This window comes from Muntiacus reevesi, chromosome 16 (genome assembly GCF_963930625.1).
Source record: "Muntiacus reevesi chromosome 16, mMunRee1.1, whole genome shotgun sequence".
NCBI lineage: Eukaryota > Metazoa > Chordata > Mammalia > Artiodactyla > Cervidae > Muntiacus > Muntiacus reevesi.
The window spans coordinates 10,697,841-10,714,346 of NC_089264.1; the positions used below are offsets into that span (position 1 = coordinate 10,697,841).

The 16,506-nt window shown below is 39.5% G+C and overlaps 1 protein-coding gene across 2 annotated transcripts in view; it reads left to right on the plus strand.

Moving 5' to 3' along the window:
* The window catches only part of LOC136148019 (bifunctional heparan sulfate N-deacetylase/N-sulfotransferase 4), a 256,176-nt gene that overhangs the window by 135,870 nt on the left and 103,800 nt on the right, over nucleotides 1-16,506 (plus strand). For both annotated transcript variants that reach the window (XM_065907461.1, XM_065907462.1), the window contains exon 4: nucleotides 15,906-16,091. In XM_065907461.1, the coding sequence (XP_065763533.1) occupies nucleotides 15,906-16,091 (186 nt within the window). The remainder of the gene's footprint in view (nucleotides 1-15,905; nucleotides 16,092-16,506) is intronic.

Consider the following 16,506-nt stretch of genomic DNA (forward strand, 5'->3'; position numbering starts at 1 on the left):
TTCTTTGGAGAAATGTCTGTTTAGGTTTTTTTCCCACTTTTGGATTGGGTTGTTTGTTTTTCTGACATAGAGTTGTATGAGCTTCTTGTATATTTTGGAAATTAATCCCTTGTCAGTTATTTCACTGTTATTATTTTCTCCCATTCTGAGGGTTGTCTTTTCACCTTGCTTATAGTTTCCTTTGCTGTGCAAAAATTTTTAGGTTTAGTCAGGTCCCACTTGTTTACTTTTATTTTTATTTCTGTTACTCTAGGAGGTGGGTCATAGAGGATCTTGCTTTGATTTATATCATCGAGGGTTCTGCCTATGTTTTCCTCTATAAGTTTTAGAATTTCTGGTCTCATATTCAGATATTTAATCCATTTTGAGTTTATCTTTGTGCATAGTGTTAAGAAGTGTTCTAATTTCTTTCTTTTACATCTAGCTGTCCAGTTTCCCCAGCACCATTTATTGAAGAGGCTGTATTTTCCCCATGGTATATTCTTTACACCTATGTCAAAAGTAGGTACTTATAGTTGCACGGGTTTATTTCTGGGCTTTCTATCTTGTTCCTTTGGTCTATATTTCTGTTTTTGTGCCAGTACCATATTGCCTTGATGACTGTGGCTTTGTAGTATAATTTAGTCAGGAAGGTTGATTCCTCCAGCTCCATTCTTCTTTCTCAAGACTGCTTTGGCTATCTGGGGTCTTTTGTGTTTCCATATGAATTGTGAAATTTTTTGCTCTAGTTCTGTGAAAAATGCTATTAGTAATTTGGTAGGGATCGCATTGAATCTGTGGATTGTGTTTGGCAGTACAGTCATTTTCACAATATTGATTCTTCCTACCAGGAACATGGAATATCTTTCCATCTGTTTAATGGATGACTGTTTGATTTCTTTCATTTGTATCTGATAATTTCCTGAGTACACATATTTTGTCTCCTTAGGTAAATTTATTCCTAGATATAACTCATTCTCTGAGACCACCACTGTCCTGATTCAAAACCAGGGAAAGACAACACAAAAAAGGAAAACTACAGGCCAATATCACTGATGAACATAGATACAAATATCCTCAACAAAATTTTAGGAAACAGAATTCAGCGACACATCCAAAAGTGCATACACCAAGACTAACTTGGGCTTATTCCAGGGGTGCAAAGATTCTTCAATATCCGCAAATCAATCAATGTGATACACCATATTAACAAGTTGAAAGATAAAAATCATATGATCTCAATAGATGCAGAAAAAAGCCTTTGACAAAATTCAGCACCCATTTATGGTTAAAATTCTTCAAAAAATGAGCATAGAAGGAACCTACCTCAACAAAGTAAAGGCCATATATAGTAAGCCTACAGCAAACATTAGTCTCAATGGTGAAAAACTGAAAGCATTCCCCCATCTAATGTATCATTTAAGACTTTTGTTTTCTTATTAATTTTCTGTTTTGATGATATGTCCATTGGTGTGAGTGGGGTGTGAAAGTCTCTTACTATTACTGTGTTACTGTCAATTTCTCCTTTTATGACTGTCAGTGTTTGTCTTATGTATTGAGGTGCTCTATGTTGAGTGCATTAGTTCAGTTCAGTTCAGTCACTCAGTCGTGTCTGACCCTCTGCAACCTCATGGACTGCAGCACACCAGGCCTCCCTGACCATCATCAACTCCCAGAGCCTACTCAAACTCATGACCATTTAGTTGGTGATGCCATCCAACCATCTCATCCTCTTCTCCTCCCACCTTCAATCTTTCCCAGCATCAGGGTCTTTTCAAATGAGTCAGTTCTTCACATCAGGTGACCAAAGCACTGGAGTTTCAGCTTCAGCATCAGTCCTTCCAATGAATACTCAGGACTGATTACTTTTAGGGTGGACTGGTTGGATCTCCTTGCAGGCCAAGGGACTTTCAAGAGTCTTCTCCAATGCCACAGTTCAAAAGCATCAATTCTTCAGCGCTCAGCTTTCTTTATAGTCCAACTCTCACACCCAAACATGACTACTGGAAAAACCATAGCTTTGACTAGACAGATCTTTGTTGGCAAAGTAATGTCTCTGCTTTTTAACATGCTGTCTAGGTTGGTCATAACTTTTTCTTCCAAGGAGCAAGCATCTTTTAATCTCATGGCTGCAGGCACCATCTGCAGTGATTTTGCATAGATATTTACAGTTGTTATGTCTTCCTCTTGGATTGATCCCTTGATCATTATCTTGATCATTATGTATTTTCCTTCTTTATCTCTTGTAATCTTCTTTATTTTAAGATCTATTTTGTTTGATCTGAAGATTGTTACTTGAACTTTTTTTTCCTTTGCATTTGCATGGAATATATTTTTCCATCCTCTCAGTTTCAGTCTAAATGTGTCTTGAGGTCTGAAGTGGGTTTCTTGTAGACAGCATATATATGGGTCTTGTTTTTGTATCCATTCAGACAGTCTGTTCTTTTGGTTGGAGCTTTAATCCATTTACATTTAAAATAATTATTGATATATATGTTCCAATTGTCATTTTCTTAATTGTTTGTGGTTGATTTTGTAGATCTTTTTTCTTCTCTTGTATTTCTTAAGTATATAGATCCCTTTAACATTTGTTGTAAAGCTGGTTTGGTGGTACTGAATTCTCTTAACTTTTGATTTTCTGAAAAGCTTTTTATTTCTCCATCAATTTTGAATGAGATCCTTGATGGGTACAGTAATTAATCTTGGTTGTAGAGTTTTCCCTTTCAGTACTTTAAACATATCCTGCCATTCCCTTCCGGCCTGCAGAGTTTCTGCTGAAAGATCAGCTGTTAAGCATATTGGGTTTCCCTTATATGTCACTTGTTGCTTCTCCCTTGCTGATTTTAATATTCTTTCTTTGTGCTGAGTCTTTAATAGTTTGATTAGTATGTGTCTTGGCATGTTTCTCCTTGGGTTTATCCTGTATGGGACTTTTTTTTGCCTCTTGGACATCATTGACTATTTCCTTTTCCATGTTGGGGAAACGTTCATCTATAATCTCTTCAAAAATTTTCTCATACCCTTTCTTTTTCTCTTCTTCTTCTGAGACCCCTATAATTTGAATATTGGTGTGTTTGATATTGTCCCAGAAGTCTCTGAGATTATCCTCAGTTCTCTTCATTCTTCTTACTTTATTTTGTTCTTCAGAAGTTATTTCCACCATTTTATCTTCCAGCTTACTGATTTGTTCTTCTGCTTAGATATTCTGCTATTGATTCCTTCTACAGTATTTTTAATTCAGTAATTGTGTTGTCTCTGTATGTTTATTCTTTAATTTTTCTAGGTCTTTGTTAATTGATTTTTGCATTTTCTCCATTTTGTTTTCAAGGTTTTTGATCATCTTTACCATCATTATTCTGAATTCTTTTTCAGGTAGTTTGCCTATTTCTTCTTCACTAATTTGGACTTCTGTGTTTCTAGTTTGTTCCTTCATTTATGTAGTATTCTCTGCCTTTTAATTATTTTTATAACTTATTTTGTTTGAGTTCTCCTTTTCCCAGACTTCAAGGTTGAATTCTTTCTTTCTTTTGGTTTCTGCCCTCCTAAGGTTGGTCCAGTGGTTTGTGAGCTTCTTATAGGGTGAGAATTGTGCTGAGTTTTTGTTTGTTTGTTTGTTTACTTTTCCTCTGATGGTCAAGGCTGAGTGAGGTGGTAATCCTGTCTGCTGATGATTGGGTTTGTATTTTTGTTTTGTTTGTTGTTTGTATGAGGTGTCCTGCATAGGGTGCTACTGGTGGTTGGGTGATGCTGGGTCTTGTATTCAAGTGGTTCTTTTGTGAGAAGTCTCATTATTTGATACTCCCTGGGGTTAGTTCTCTAGTAGTCTAGGGTCTTGGAGTTAGTGCTCCCACTCCAATGGCTCAGGACTTGATCTCTCAGTAGTTGCCAGTCCAACAAGCAAAACTAACCAGCTGCTCCACACCACGGGCCAGAAGGACTCTAGAGAATTTGGCATCTCAATCAAGACTTATATCCCCTCTTTCTCATTCTCACACAGAGCAAGAGCATAGCCGAGAAGGACCAAACTTAAGATGTGCAGTAACGCATCTGACATGTGACGTAGGTCTTCCTGCTGCAGAGCATTTCGGGAGGAGCAGTGAAATGAGAAGCATTCACTCCTCTGAATAAGAAACAAAGTCCAAAGATGACCAGAGGTCCCAGTACTTGCGGCAGCTTGGGGTTACCCAGTTTTTGTGGAAACAGGATTGCTCAGGTGGAGCAGGAACCACCCCAAGTTTTTTGATTCAATACATGCTCTGCATAGATACTTGAGGTGCTAAGAATAGATACATATAGCAAGATAAATTAGTTATATTATTTACTTGAGATAAAATTATAAATGAACATGTGAAAATTCTGTGACTTGCATTAAACAGAATTATTTTGAGTACTTTCTTTTTATCATTTCTGCTTATAGTAACTATGGAAATGATATCATAATGGGATGGATAATGCTATTGTTGTTTCCATATCATCAACAGATTTACCAAGACTCTCTAATGTTATTTCTTCCAGGTTAAAAGCACCATTCCATGTTCTAAATATTTAATATCCAGTATCATTTCTCTTGTCACTAAGTTAGTTCTAAAACTAGATCTTGCCATGCAACAGAGGCAACAACTAATAGAAAGGTACTAAAAGGCAGTCCTGGCCTTTCTGGAGATAACCTGATAACACATCTTTGCTGCCTCTAACTCTTCACAGGGCTTTGCTTTCCTCTTTATTCAGCTTTGCTCTATAACCAATCACCATAACCATTCCCCTGAATCCTCCCTGAACCCCTTTATACTTCTTGGTTCATCAAACTCCCTTGCAAACCCTCAACTCAGTTTAAATCCAAATCTCTACCTAGTCCATACCCATACCCCTGAAAGTGAATGTGGCTGGGACTAACATTTAACAGTTGTCACTTTACAAGGACTGCAGACCTCACATGGGTCCTCAGTGCTGCCTAGAAGTTAAGTAGCAACTTTGTTCACAGTCTTACTCCCCTGGACCACTCTTTCATACCTTCTCTTTCTGTAAAATATACACATCTTGCCCCATCCTCACTCTCAACTGATGAGCTTAGTATTTCACTGTAAAAAAAAAAAAAATCAATTACTTGAAAGAGAACTTCTTCTTGGCCCCATTACTACAGCTACTACTTCAATGTGAGGATAGCAAAATGGAAAAATAGGTTTGATTTTCATTTGCAACATGTGAACCTGTCTAGACAGAAAACAAACATAAAAATTGTAATAGTCTTCATAGCTAGTGACTCTGGTGGTGATAACTATTTAGCACAGTTTTTTGGAATATAGAGATATATCACTTATTACCGTAAACTGTGTTAACAGTGACCTAAATAGATACTGTGGCCTGGCATCGGGAGCTTGTGGGGCGCTCGATCCAACCCTCCATTCAAGAGCCTCTGCTACGACCTCCCACATTTCAGCTGGCGGGAGCTCATCCCCACGTGGTGGGTGGTGCCTGTGGCCTGTGATGTGTCAGACCCGCAGATCCCGGGTGAGTCAATCACCCAGTGCTGGGAGATCCCTACCTGCATGCCTGCCGCTGCCTCGTTGAGGGCAGTCACGGTGTCTTCCAGCATCTTCCTGGCTCCTGGACTGGGCCGCCCTGCAGAGCTGCTTACCTTGAAAGACCAGCGGGCAGAGGTGGCGCCTACCCTGCCAGACAGTCACTTTGATGGGATCCCATGCAACACGTACCCACCATCTCAGGGGACCTGGCACATACACCAGTTCTGTTTCTTTATGGACCATGCCTTCTGCCTGCTGAAGACAGGAGCATGCTCACCCTACTGCAGCCTCACTCCTGGGGAAATTGGTGAAGTGCAGGTACGCAGACATCACCGCCGAGTTCAAGGAGACGCAGGTGGACACCCTGCTGGAGGCTGGCTTCCGCCGGGAGGCCACCTACACACAGGTCATGGCCGACTAATCAGTGAGTCTTCTGGAAAATGATCATGTCCGGGACACCAAGCCCTGAAGCCACCGGGCCCAGCCACTCAACTGCCCACACGGCGCTGGGGACCCCGGGCTTCAGGTACAGCCAAACCCCATGCCCCAACTCGGCGCCTTTGTGACCAGGAGTGCAGGCCCTGGCCTCTCAGCCCAGGTCCAGACCCACACCAGCTGCTCAAGGTCAGTAAGCTTCCCTAACCTTCTCTGCAACTGGATTATCACTACCTTCCTCCCAGGGTCTTGAGGGTGAAATATACATTATATACATTTTATATATATATATATATACACACACACACACACACATTCATACATATATATATACATGTATACATATATACATTTTATAATATATATTTATATACATATATACATATGTATACATATATATGCATTATATATATATTTATATATAATAAAATAAATATTTTATATATATATATATATATCAGAGAAGGCAATGGCACCCCACTCCAGTACTCTTGCCTGGAAAATCCCATGGACGGAGGAGCCTGATGGGCTGCAGTCCATGGGATTGCTGAGAGTCAGACACGACTAAACGTCTTCACTTTCCAATTTTCACTTTCAGGCATTGGAGAAGGAAAGGGCAACCCACTCCATTGTCTTTGCCTGGAGAATTCCAGGGTCAGGGGAGCCTGGTGGGCTGCCGTCTATGGGGTCGCACAGAGTTGGAGACGACTGAAGCGACTTAGCAGCAGCAGCAGCTTATGTACATATATATGTATGTATATGCACATGACTCAGGCAACCTCCTGCTCCCCTAAAGCGTTTGCCTTTCTGTAAGCAGTTACTTTTCTCACCTTCAGAAAGACCTGTGCTTGAGTCATCTCCCCCTCCAACTCCAGTAGCATTTCCTGACCCTTCATTTTAGCAAAGCTTCTTGAAATCCTTGTTATACTCACTGTAGCCATTTCAGCTCCCTTATTCTCTCTTAAATCCACTCTGGCTTGCTTGCTCTTCACCACTCCATCAGGTCCTCTATTTTCAGCTTCCCTAAACAGCACTGAGTGTTAAACCCAATGGACAGTTCTTAGTTCTCATTGTAAATTCCTGGTGTCCCTCCCATCTTGCTTGCAGTGGTCATTCTGAGTGTATTATCTGGATTCGTTCTATTTTGTCTGCCTTCTTGATGTTAATCTGCTCCAAAGATTTATCCTTAGGCCTCCTCTTCTGTCTGCATGCTCATTCTGTTGGTGATCTTAATGAGTTTTATAACTTTAAATAAAATCTATATGTTGATATCTCACCAAATTTAGGTCTCCAGCTGAACTACTCTAAACACTAGATGTATTTATTTGACTGACTTCCTACCTGGTTCATCCAATTGAATGTCTAATCCCAAACACATGTCCTGTCTTTCTCCCCTGTTGGGGTCCTTTAATGGACAGGAACCTAGTGGTCTGGAGTCAACGATGAGAAAGTGAAAGAAGGAAAGAGGCTAATATTCCCTGGGTTACACAACCGGCCTTCGCGCTCCAGGGAATCAGCCAGAAAGAGAGAGAGAGAGAAAGAAAGACAGACACAGGGACCCAAGCTCTCATGGAACAAGGCTGCTTTATTGAATTCTGTAAGAGTATATATATGGGTAGCTTCTTCAGATAAAGATCAAGAGACCAGACTTTACAAGTTACCAAGGAAGCAAGGAGCAATAAAGATCATAAGGCCAAAAGGCGATCCATATCAAAAGAGGGTCATAAATAACCCCTTTCACCAAATGGAAAAGCTAATGAAGGAAATCCTATGCAAGCATCACAGCTCTTTGATCTCAGCCCTGGGAGAGGCTTGCCTGCTCCACTCCCCCTGACAGGGACTGATAAGGAACAGAGGGCTCAAGAGAGACAGGAAATAGCACACAGGAATCCTAAAAACATTCCCTGACACTCCCCCTAACCTGTTTGATTTTTAAACTTTGCAGGCTTACTTGATAGGAATTCTATCCTTCTAGTTGAGCCTCTTCTCTCATGTTTCACATTCAATCTATCACAATTCCTGTGGCTCCACTTTCACAATATATCCAGGATAAAAATTCCTTCTCCCCAGTTACATTGTCTCCACTCCACTCCACGCTATCCTTATCTCTCTTAGGTTGTTACACAAACCTACTAACTGGCTCCTTCTTGCCTCCTTACTTCCAGTCAACTCTCAACATAGCATCCAGAAGAAATTTGTTTTTAATGATAGTCTAGATTATCTATCTGCTCAAAAATTCCCAGTAACTCCTCCTCTCATACAAGGTAAATAAACATCACCATCCTTATTGTGGCATATCAAGGACTTAAATGCTCTGCACCCATTCCTTCTTGTCAGTGATACCGTGTCATGAAACTTCTGTAAAAGCATATTCGATGTGAATGGTGCCCCCTGGAGTTGTTCAGTAAAGAACTGACAAGGCTACTTGCAGCAATGAGGCCTCTTGACATCATCTCTTGTTACTCTCCCCCTTTGCTCATGCTGCTCCAAATATAATTGAGTTCTTATTCTTCCTCAAAAATACCTGATAGTCAGGTATTACAACTCAGAGCAATGTATGTGCGTACTGTCCCCTATGCCTGGAATGATCTTCCCCAAGTTATCTGTATGGCTTAATCTCTCACAATTTTAGACCTGGGCTCAAAATATTACCTTCTCCATAAGGCCCTCAATGAATGATCTATTTACTATGTTGCCGCCCATACCCCTTGATTCCTCTTCTTTTCTCTGCTGTTTTATCTCCACTGCTCTTGTGCTTAGCTGCTCAGTCATGTCTGACTCTTAGCAGTGCTATAGACTATAGCCCGCCAGACTCCTCTGTCCATGGGATGCTCCAGGCTAGAATACTGGAGTGGATTGCCATGCCCTCCTTCAGGGCATCTTCCCAACCCAGAGATTGAACCCAGGTCTCCCGCATGCAGGCGGATTCCTTTCCACTTGAGCCACCAGGGAAGTTCTTAGCACCTTCTAATATAATATGTATGCTCTGTGTGTCCTAAGTTGCTTCAGTCATGTCCAACTCTTTGCTACCCTATGGACTGTAGCCTGCCAGGTTCCTCTGTCCATGGGTGGAGAATACTGGAGTGGCTTGCCATGCCTTCCCATAGGGGATCTTCCCAACCCAGGGACTGAACTCACATCTCATATATCTTGCATTGGCAGGTAGTTTCTTTACCCTAGCACCACCTTGGAAGACCTAATATAATATACAGTTTACCAACTTGTTTATGATCTTGTTCTTACCCCATTAAAATATAAGCTTCCTGCTGGCAGAGATTTCTATTTGTTCATTGCTATATCCTCTGTAACTAAAACGGCTCTTAATACATAATAATAAATAATAAATACATGTTAAATAATTAGCAATAAAGTGGGAATTCTGAGCACAAAAATTTAGCAGGGAAAGTGCCTAATCAACTACATTTTATACAGTGTGAGTGAAGACTTACTTAGTTTTCCTGTTAGTCATTTTTAAGCAGCTAAGTAGATCTTTAGCGGGTCAAGAATACTAACGAGATGTGTCTCAATTGCCCAAAATAGCTCACTTAGAATTGGAATTTTCACACTATAGAAGCAATGCCATTGCTGCGCTATTTCTTTTTCAAAAGAAAAATCCATTTGTAACACAGAGCTCTCCAGAGATTTATCACCATTTACTCGGCCTCGCTCCAAGAAGTGTCAGGACTGACCCAGCCAATTTCCAGGGTCACACAGTCATTGCTTTTATCACTTATGAAAACAGAAGACAATTTCAGTACCCAAAACACAGTGCAAAAATCAATGATCTTAGAATCATTCTCAAAGTTGACAATGTGATTCCAAGTCCTTATTAAATGGAAAAATAGAAAATGAGATCTGTTTTCTTTGGCACAAGTGTCACTCCTAGAAGTTGTGTAATTAGGAGGACAAATCAATAATTTAAGTTCAAAAGGGTACTGTTAAATGCATTGTCTCTTTACTATAAGTATATTCATTTATGCTTTACAAGTATATTCATTTATGTAATCATCATTTCATTTATTTTTTTCTGTCATTTATTAAATATCTGTGATGAATGTATTTAATACAAATTTTTATTTGCTATTTTCTTTAAAAAATATTTATAAAACAAGCATGCTGCTAGGAGTGGGCATATTGCCATCCTAAAATGTGTTAGGTCTGGTTTCATAATAACAGGGAAAAATGCCTTTTGTCTGACTCTTCTCCTCTCTGTATCAGGACTTCCATCTGTTGTTCAGGTTTCTCTTCAGCTATTGTGATGGATCTAGGGAATGTCTCTTGTATGTCCATGAGTCCAGATCTCCCAACTCCCCTTTTCCTCCTTTTCTTCTCTGACTCTCTGTGGTGTGCCTGGTCTTCTAAAAAGTACCTACCAATGATTGACCACAAAATTGCTCTTTCTAGCTCTTGTGCTGTGAATGCAGATCTTTTGGCCCATATATTAGGATGTGGTTATCCTATGAAGGGGTATTCCTTTATATGCTGGCACAAAGGTGCTTGCAAGTCGTCAAAATTAATCCATTAGAGCAATGTTATTTCAATGTAATCTATTCACCTTCTCTTGGTATGATACGGTTTCACCATGGAGTTGACCTGTGACATTTATTATTTAAAGACTGATCGTATGGTGGTCAGTCTGGTGGCCTCAGCCTGCAGCGGTATAACTCAGGGTGTCAGTTCTGGCCAAACATTAAGGTCAGGTTTAGGTGGTGAGGGCATCTAGCCACAAGTCCAGTGGTCAGTGACACGGCCCTGACTCATCAGCTTTGCAGAAAAGAATTCCCACAAAGACTGAAAGTACTGAAACAAATAAAGTGCTTATTAGGATGAAAAGAGAACAGTTATTTGTGGGCAGGCACAGAGGCAGGCTCAAAGACCGAGGCACGCCCTTGTTGGGGTTTGAACCACTTTTATGGGGCATTTCTTCCAGGCATCCTTTGACCAATCATTTTGATTTGCCTGGTTCAGAGTCTATATTTGGTCTATCTCAGGAACCTCCCATGTATGTGTACTCATGTCTTGTGTACTCATGTCTTAACCAAGATGGATTCTAATAAAGAGGCATATGGGTAGTTGACATCACTTATAATGAGGTGACACGACATCACTTATAATGAGGTGACACTCCCTCCCATTTTTACCTCCAAGGAGCCTTTCTACACATGTGTAATCCAGGAAGTCTCCTTGACTTCAAGAATGAGGATTATCTGGTCTTTTATCTCTTAACTGGGCAGGGCCCAGCCTTCTCCAGCATCCTGCTTTTATAGAGTTTCTGCTATTATGGAGTTTTTGTCCACAGGGAAGAAAGTGTTCAGCCTGGGGCCCATCTATCTCCTGCCTCAAGACTAGTCTCCTAGTTATTTTCTCTATACACTAATTGCTGGCTGATCAACATAGGATTTAGTGTTTTTGTTGTTCAGTTGCTAAGTCATAGCTGATTCTTTTGAGACCCTGTGGGCTATAGCCCACCAGGCTCCTCTATGAGATTTCCCAAGATTTTCCAAGATTTCCCAACCTACTGGAGTAGGTTGCCTTGCCCTCCTCCAGGGGCTCTTCCTGACCCAGGGACCAAACTTGTACCTCCTCCCTTGGCAGGCTGATTCTTTACCACTGAGCCACCAGGGAAGCCCAGGATTTAATAGTCATATATGATAGTAACCAGCTAGACAAATAAGTGTTTCTCATGTACTAATGAATTTTCTTGAAGATAAACCATGCAGTACTTTAGCAAACTCTCTCCTCGGTTTTCCTAGAATCGAAGCCACTGACATCTCACCTGAACCCCTTAAACCTTTTATATTTAATACAAAGGGGAAAGACCACCTGTATTAGTCAGATTTCCATGACAGAAGCAAAATCCATTTGGAGCTTTTTTAAACGAAGAGAGTTTTATTCAGCAATTCAAGATTCAAGTGCTTCCAAAACTTTGGAAAGGCTGATGGAGCAGATTCTAAGCTGTACTCCTCCTCTGGGACTTGCAGAGCCAGACAGAACTGGTTCCCTAGGGAAGCAACCATTTCTAAAGTTGCTACTGGAGCTCTGACAGAAGTATTAAGTTTTCACCACTCCCCTGCAAATGGGCACCAAATTCTGCTTCAGAAAGGATCTTCCATACCAGCAACAGGAGCTAAGAGATGCCAGGCTTTAGCATCTGCCCACCTACTACCTTCTGACATCTTTTCTAAGTACTTCTAGTTGGCTGAAACTTATTTGAATCAAAAATGATAGCTGCAGGGTTTGGGAAGTGTATAATTTTGCTTTATAACCCTTCCAAGTAAAAATAGTGGTAGGAGTTCTGGTTCAAAAATATATTTATATTAAAATCAGCTCCCTATTGTCAGTAAAGTGCTTCTAGTCATTAACTGGCAATGGGCAGAGAGGGTCACAGTAGTAGTAACTGAGTGGAAAAGCAGAGGCAATGAATTTTCGAGGACTTGGGTACAATTCTAGCTCTGACATTTGTAAACATGAGCAAGTTATTTGCCTTCCCAGAGCCTCAGTTTCCATCTGTGATAATAACATCCAGGCTACCTTAAAGGGTAATTATGAGGATAATTCTAGACATGAATGTAAAAAAAACTTCATAAATATCAGATACTAAGCAGTTACAAGCAGATATGATCAGTAGGAAGGACTAATGAAAAATTAAATGAGATCATGTCCATTACTGTTAGGTGTTTGGTACTAAATATATTTTATTTTATTTTAGTTTTTGAAAACTGATGACCCTCTTTTTTAGTGGTCTATAAATTACCCCATTATCTCATTTTCGAGTCAACTGGGAATTTAACATAAATGGAAAATTAGATCAAGTTAAGCGCCCCATCATTATTTGTGATGCATGTCATATTATGATATCATAGAACTCCTAGGTCCTTTAAAAGACATTGTTTTAATAAATAATAAAATAATTTACTCTGTCATTTGTATTTCTAATTTTGTAATCTCAAATGTTTCCTATATTCACTATTAGAAAATCTTTCAAATTTTATAATTTTTGTGATCTTGTGAAAATATGTTTAGTTCACTTTTTAGTTGACCAAGTCACTGTGAAGTGTTTTAAGCTCTAGACAGTAAAGAATGAAGGTTTCTACAGCAAGCCCCTTGATAACAGAAAAAAGAGTTACTAGGGAATTACTTTTCATTTTGTGTTATCATTTGGATGGAAAAAGTATAAACTCATAATTATCTAGTGTGATTTACTATTTTGATCGAGTTCCAGTTGTCAGTGTGATAAGATGACTTTATGAGCAGTAGAACATTAAGCCCCCAGAAATCAATAGATATAATAAAATCCTTTTACTGCCCCTTCCTTCCTACTCACCAAATCAATTGCTTTTTACCTTCTGGTTTTTTCATGAAAGTTCTACAATTCATTTTACTACCTGTCAAAAGTGAAATGTCTTTTTTTTTTTTTTTTTTCTGAAGAGACACACTTGTTTAATATTTCAGTTCTCTCATGATTTTATTTTCTATCTCTTTGCTTCTAGAAGATTCACATACTTATCTAGTGTTCTGAGCCCAAAATTTGGAATAAAGTTTTGACGTGAAAGTGAAAGTTGCTTAGTTGTGTCTGACTCTTTGCGACTGCAGGGACTATATACCATGGAATTCTCCAGGGAAGAATACTGGTGTGGTAGCCTTCCCCTTCTCCTGGGGATCTTCCCAACCCAGGGATCAAACCCAGGTCTCCCGAATTGCAGGTGGATTCTTTACCAGCTGAGCCACAAGGGAAGCCCAAGAATACTGGAGTGGGTAGCGTATCCCTTCTCCATCAGATCTTCCCAACACAGGAATTGAACCAGAGTCTCCTGCATTGCAGGAAGATTCTTTACCAGCTGTGCTATAGAAGTGATAAAAATGAGGACTAACAAAGTAATTGGTAAAGATGTTAGAATTCATACGCTGTTGACTTTGTTATTCTTCTAATCATGGGACAAGACTAATACAAAACTTCATATGAATCACTTGAAAGAATAATAAGAATATAACAGGTTGTTGTCCCCTTTTTTGGTAAATCAGAACTAATTCTCTCAGCACCAGTCACACAAATCCTATTTACCCAACAGAGAGATGTGAACACACTTGATCCTAGACGTCTCTCATGAGAAGTTTATCTGTATATCATACCCAGTGTATTCACCTTTTGACTCCTGATGGTACTGATCCTCAGAAGGCTTTGGGACCACTCACTGAGCAACGTGGAACTAACCAGAGAGATCTAAGGCTTTTCCCAGTACATGTTTCCCAGTGACTGTCAGCATAAAAGTAGTTAGCTTTTCCCTCTGGTAGTTTCCTAGTAGTTTTATAACTAGACTTTGCCAACCTTACTTTATATTGAAAATGTAAGTTCCTGGAAGAAGTATTTTTCCTCTGCATACACAAAGAAATGAATTTTCCCTAGTACCTAGCCAAAGACTCCAGCTCATTTTACAGCATTGATTTCATAATTCAGTCTTTCTACAGAGCCATTTACTGTAATAGATGTTAGAAAACACATATTCCTAGTGAAAGAGAGGTGAATCTGGCTGTACAGTAAGGGTCAGACTGTGAAAGGAAGAATGAAGGAGACTTGCAAAATCTTTAGGGCCTATCTTCTGAACTGAATGCGGCATTGACTTAGGCATTGTAGATACGTGATCCATTCACTACTTGGTTATTATGCCAGACTGAATTCTTTCCCTGTGCTGTGTATCATATGATAGAAAATATATGTGGCAATTGTCAAGTCAATAATTTTTTTGTGTTCTGTTTTTTGATTCAGTCAGCCTTTATGTATTACTGAATATTGCCATTTATACCCTCAATTGATGAGATTCTATCCTTCAAGTCATCTTTATAAAGCAGATAAGCATTTAAAGGAAGAAATACAAAGAAGCAGAACTTAGAAGACTACAGGTTGATATGATGTAGTTTACAATGTAATACCATTCTTCTACAGTTTTCTCATATTATTGTTTTAAATTTATCCTTCTTTTCCTTTAGAGTTCACTATTTACCTAAGACAAGTATCTCATAGTAAACAGTAGGTTTTATAAAAATAAATTGAGCTGCTAAGATCCAAAACCAGTCTTCACTTTTCCTTTACCCACTGTATCCAAATCATCACTGACTCTCATATGGCATTTTTTTGTAGGCTTTTAATCTGACCACCAACAATCTAGTTTAGGTACTCATGTTCCCTCTAAACTGTACCATTGCAATAGCTTTGTAATACACAGGCTTGATTCACTTCTTCCTCACTTCAGGTTCATCTTAACATATTGTCACTACATCCTGCTTCCTAAGACATAGAGCAGTCATGACCCTCCATGATCACAGAGCTTCCTTGTCTATGCCATTCAAATACATTAATTCCCAATCCCTGATGTTAACAGTAAAAGTTCATCACATTATTGTACATACTTACCTTTTTGGTTGTCTTCAACATTATAGACACACACACCCTACATTGTGCTATTCCAGCTCATAGTTGGGCAACTTATATATGTGCTTTTTTTTTTTTTTTGCTCTTTTCTGAGGAAGGGCCATGTCCTCTTCTTATCTTCCCCCCAAACCTTCTGTATTCAAAATTCAGAATTAATCTTAGCTTCCCATCTGGCAGAGAACCCGTCTGCTAATTCAGGAGATGCAGTTTCAGTCCTTGGGTCAGGAAGATCCACTGGAGTAAGAAATGGCAACCTACTCCAGTATTCTTGCCTGGAAAATTCTATGGAGAGAGAAATTCGGCAGGCTACAGTTCATGGGTTTGCAAATAGTCAAACATGACTGAGCAACATGCCCAACGAATTTACTATGACTATCATAAGATCATGAGTCACTGAAGGACAAAAATGCCATCCTATTAGTTTTTATGTATTTCATTCTTAGCATAGAATTCAATGTATCCTAAATAGGTATTTGTGGAAATGATTTTAATTGAATTCAACCGACCACATGTCATATGATGTCATTCGGGTTTTCTTTTAGGAACATGGAATACCTATCAATATGGGCTACGCCGTGGCGCCACATCACTCAGGGGTCTACCCAGTTCATATTCAGCTGTATGCAGCTTGGAAGAAGGTCTGGGGTATTCAGGTCACCAGCACTGAAGAGTATCCGCATTTGAAACCTGCACGCTACCGAAAGGGCTTCATTCACAATAGCATCATGGTGAGCATGCATTGTTGTGTGTATCGAAGGCTCTCAGTACCTACATGTGGAATGAAGACAAAATCTAACTTCAAAAAAACTCTTTTACATGAGTATCATAAATCCCTCGCACACCATGATGGTCACACATTAATACACTGCTTGGCTATAGACTTGCTTCTTAAGCTGTGGGGTAGTTTTGGCAAATTTGAGACAAGCTCAAAATGTTGGAAGCATGTTTCATGTAGGTCATCCCCTGCCATTTCTGGATTTGTCTGGGGACCTTTTACTTCTGGGGAGTTTCTCCAGGTCCATTTGTTTGACTGGTTCTATTTAGAGTTTTCTAGGCAAAATGTAGGTTCATAAATCAAGAAAACACCTCTCAAATCACTACACTATAAACAGACAGAATCTAACAAATAGTATCCAAGAGCTA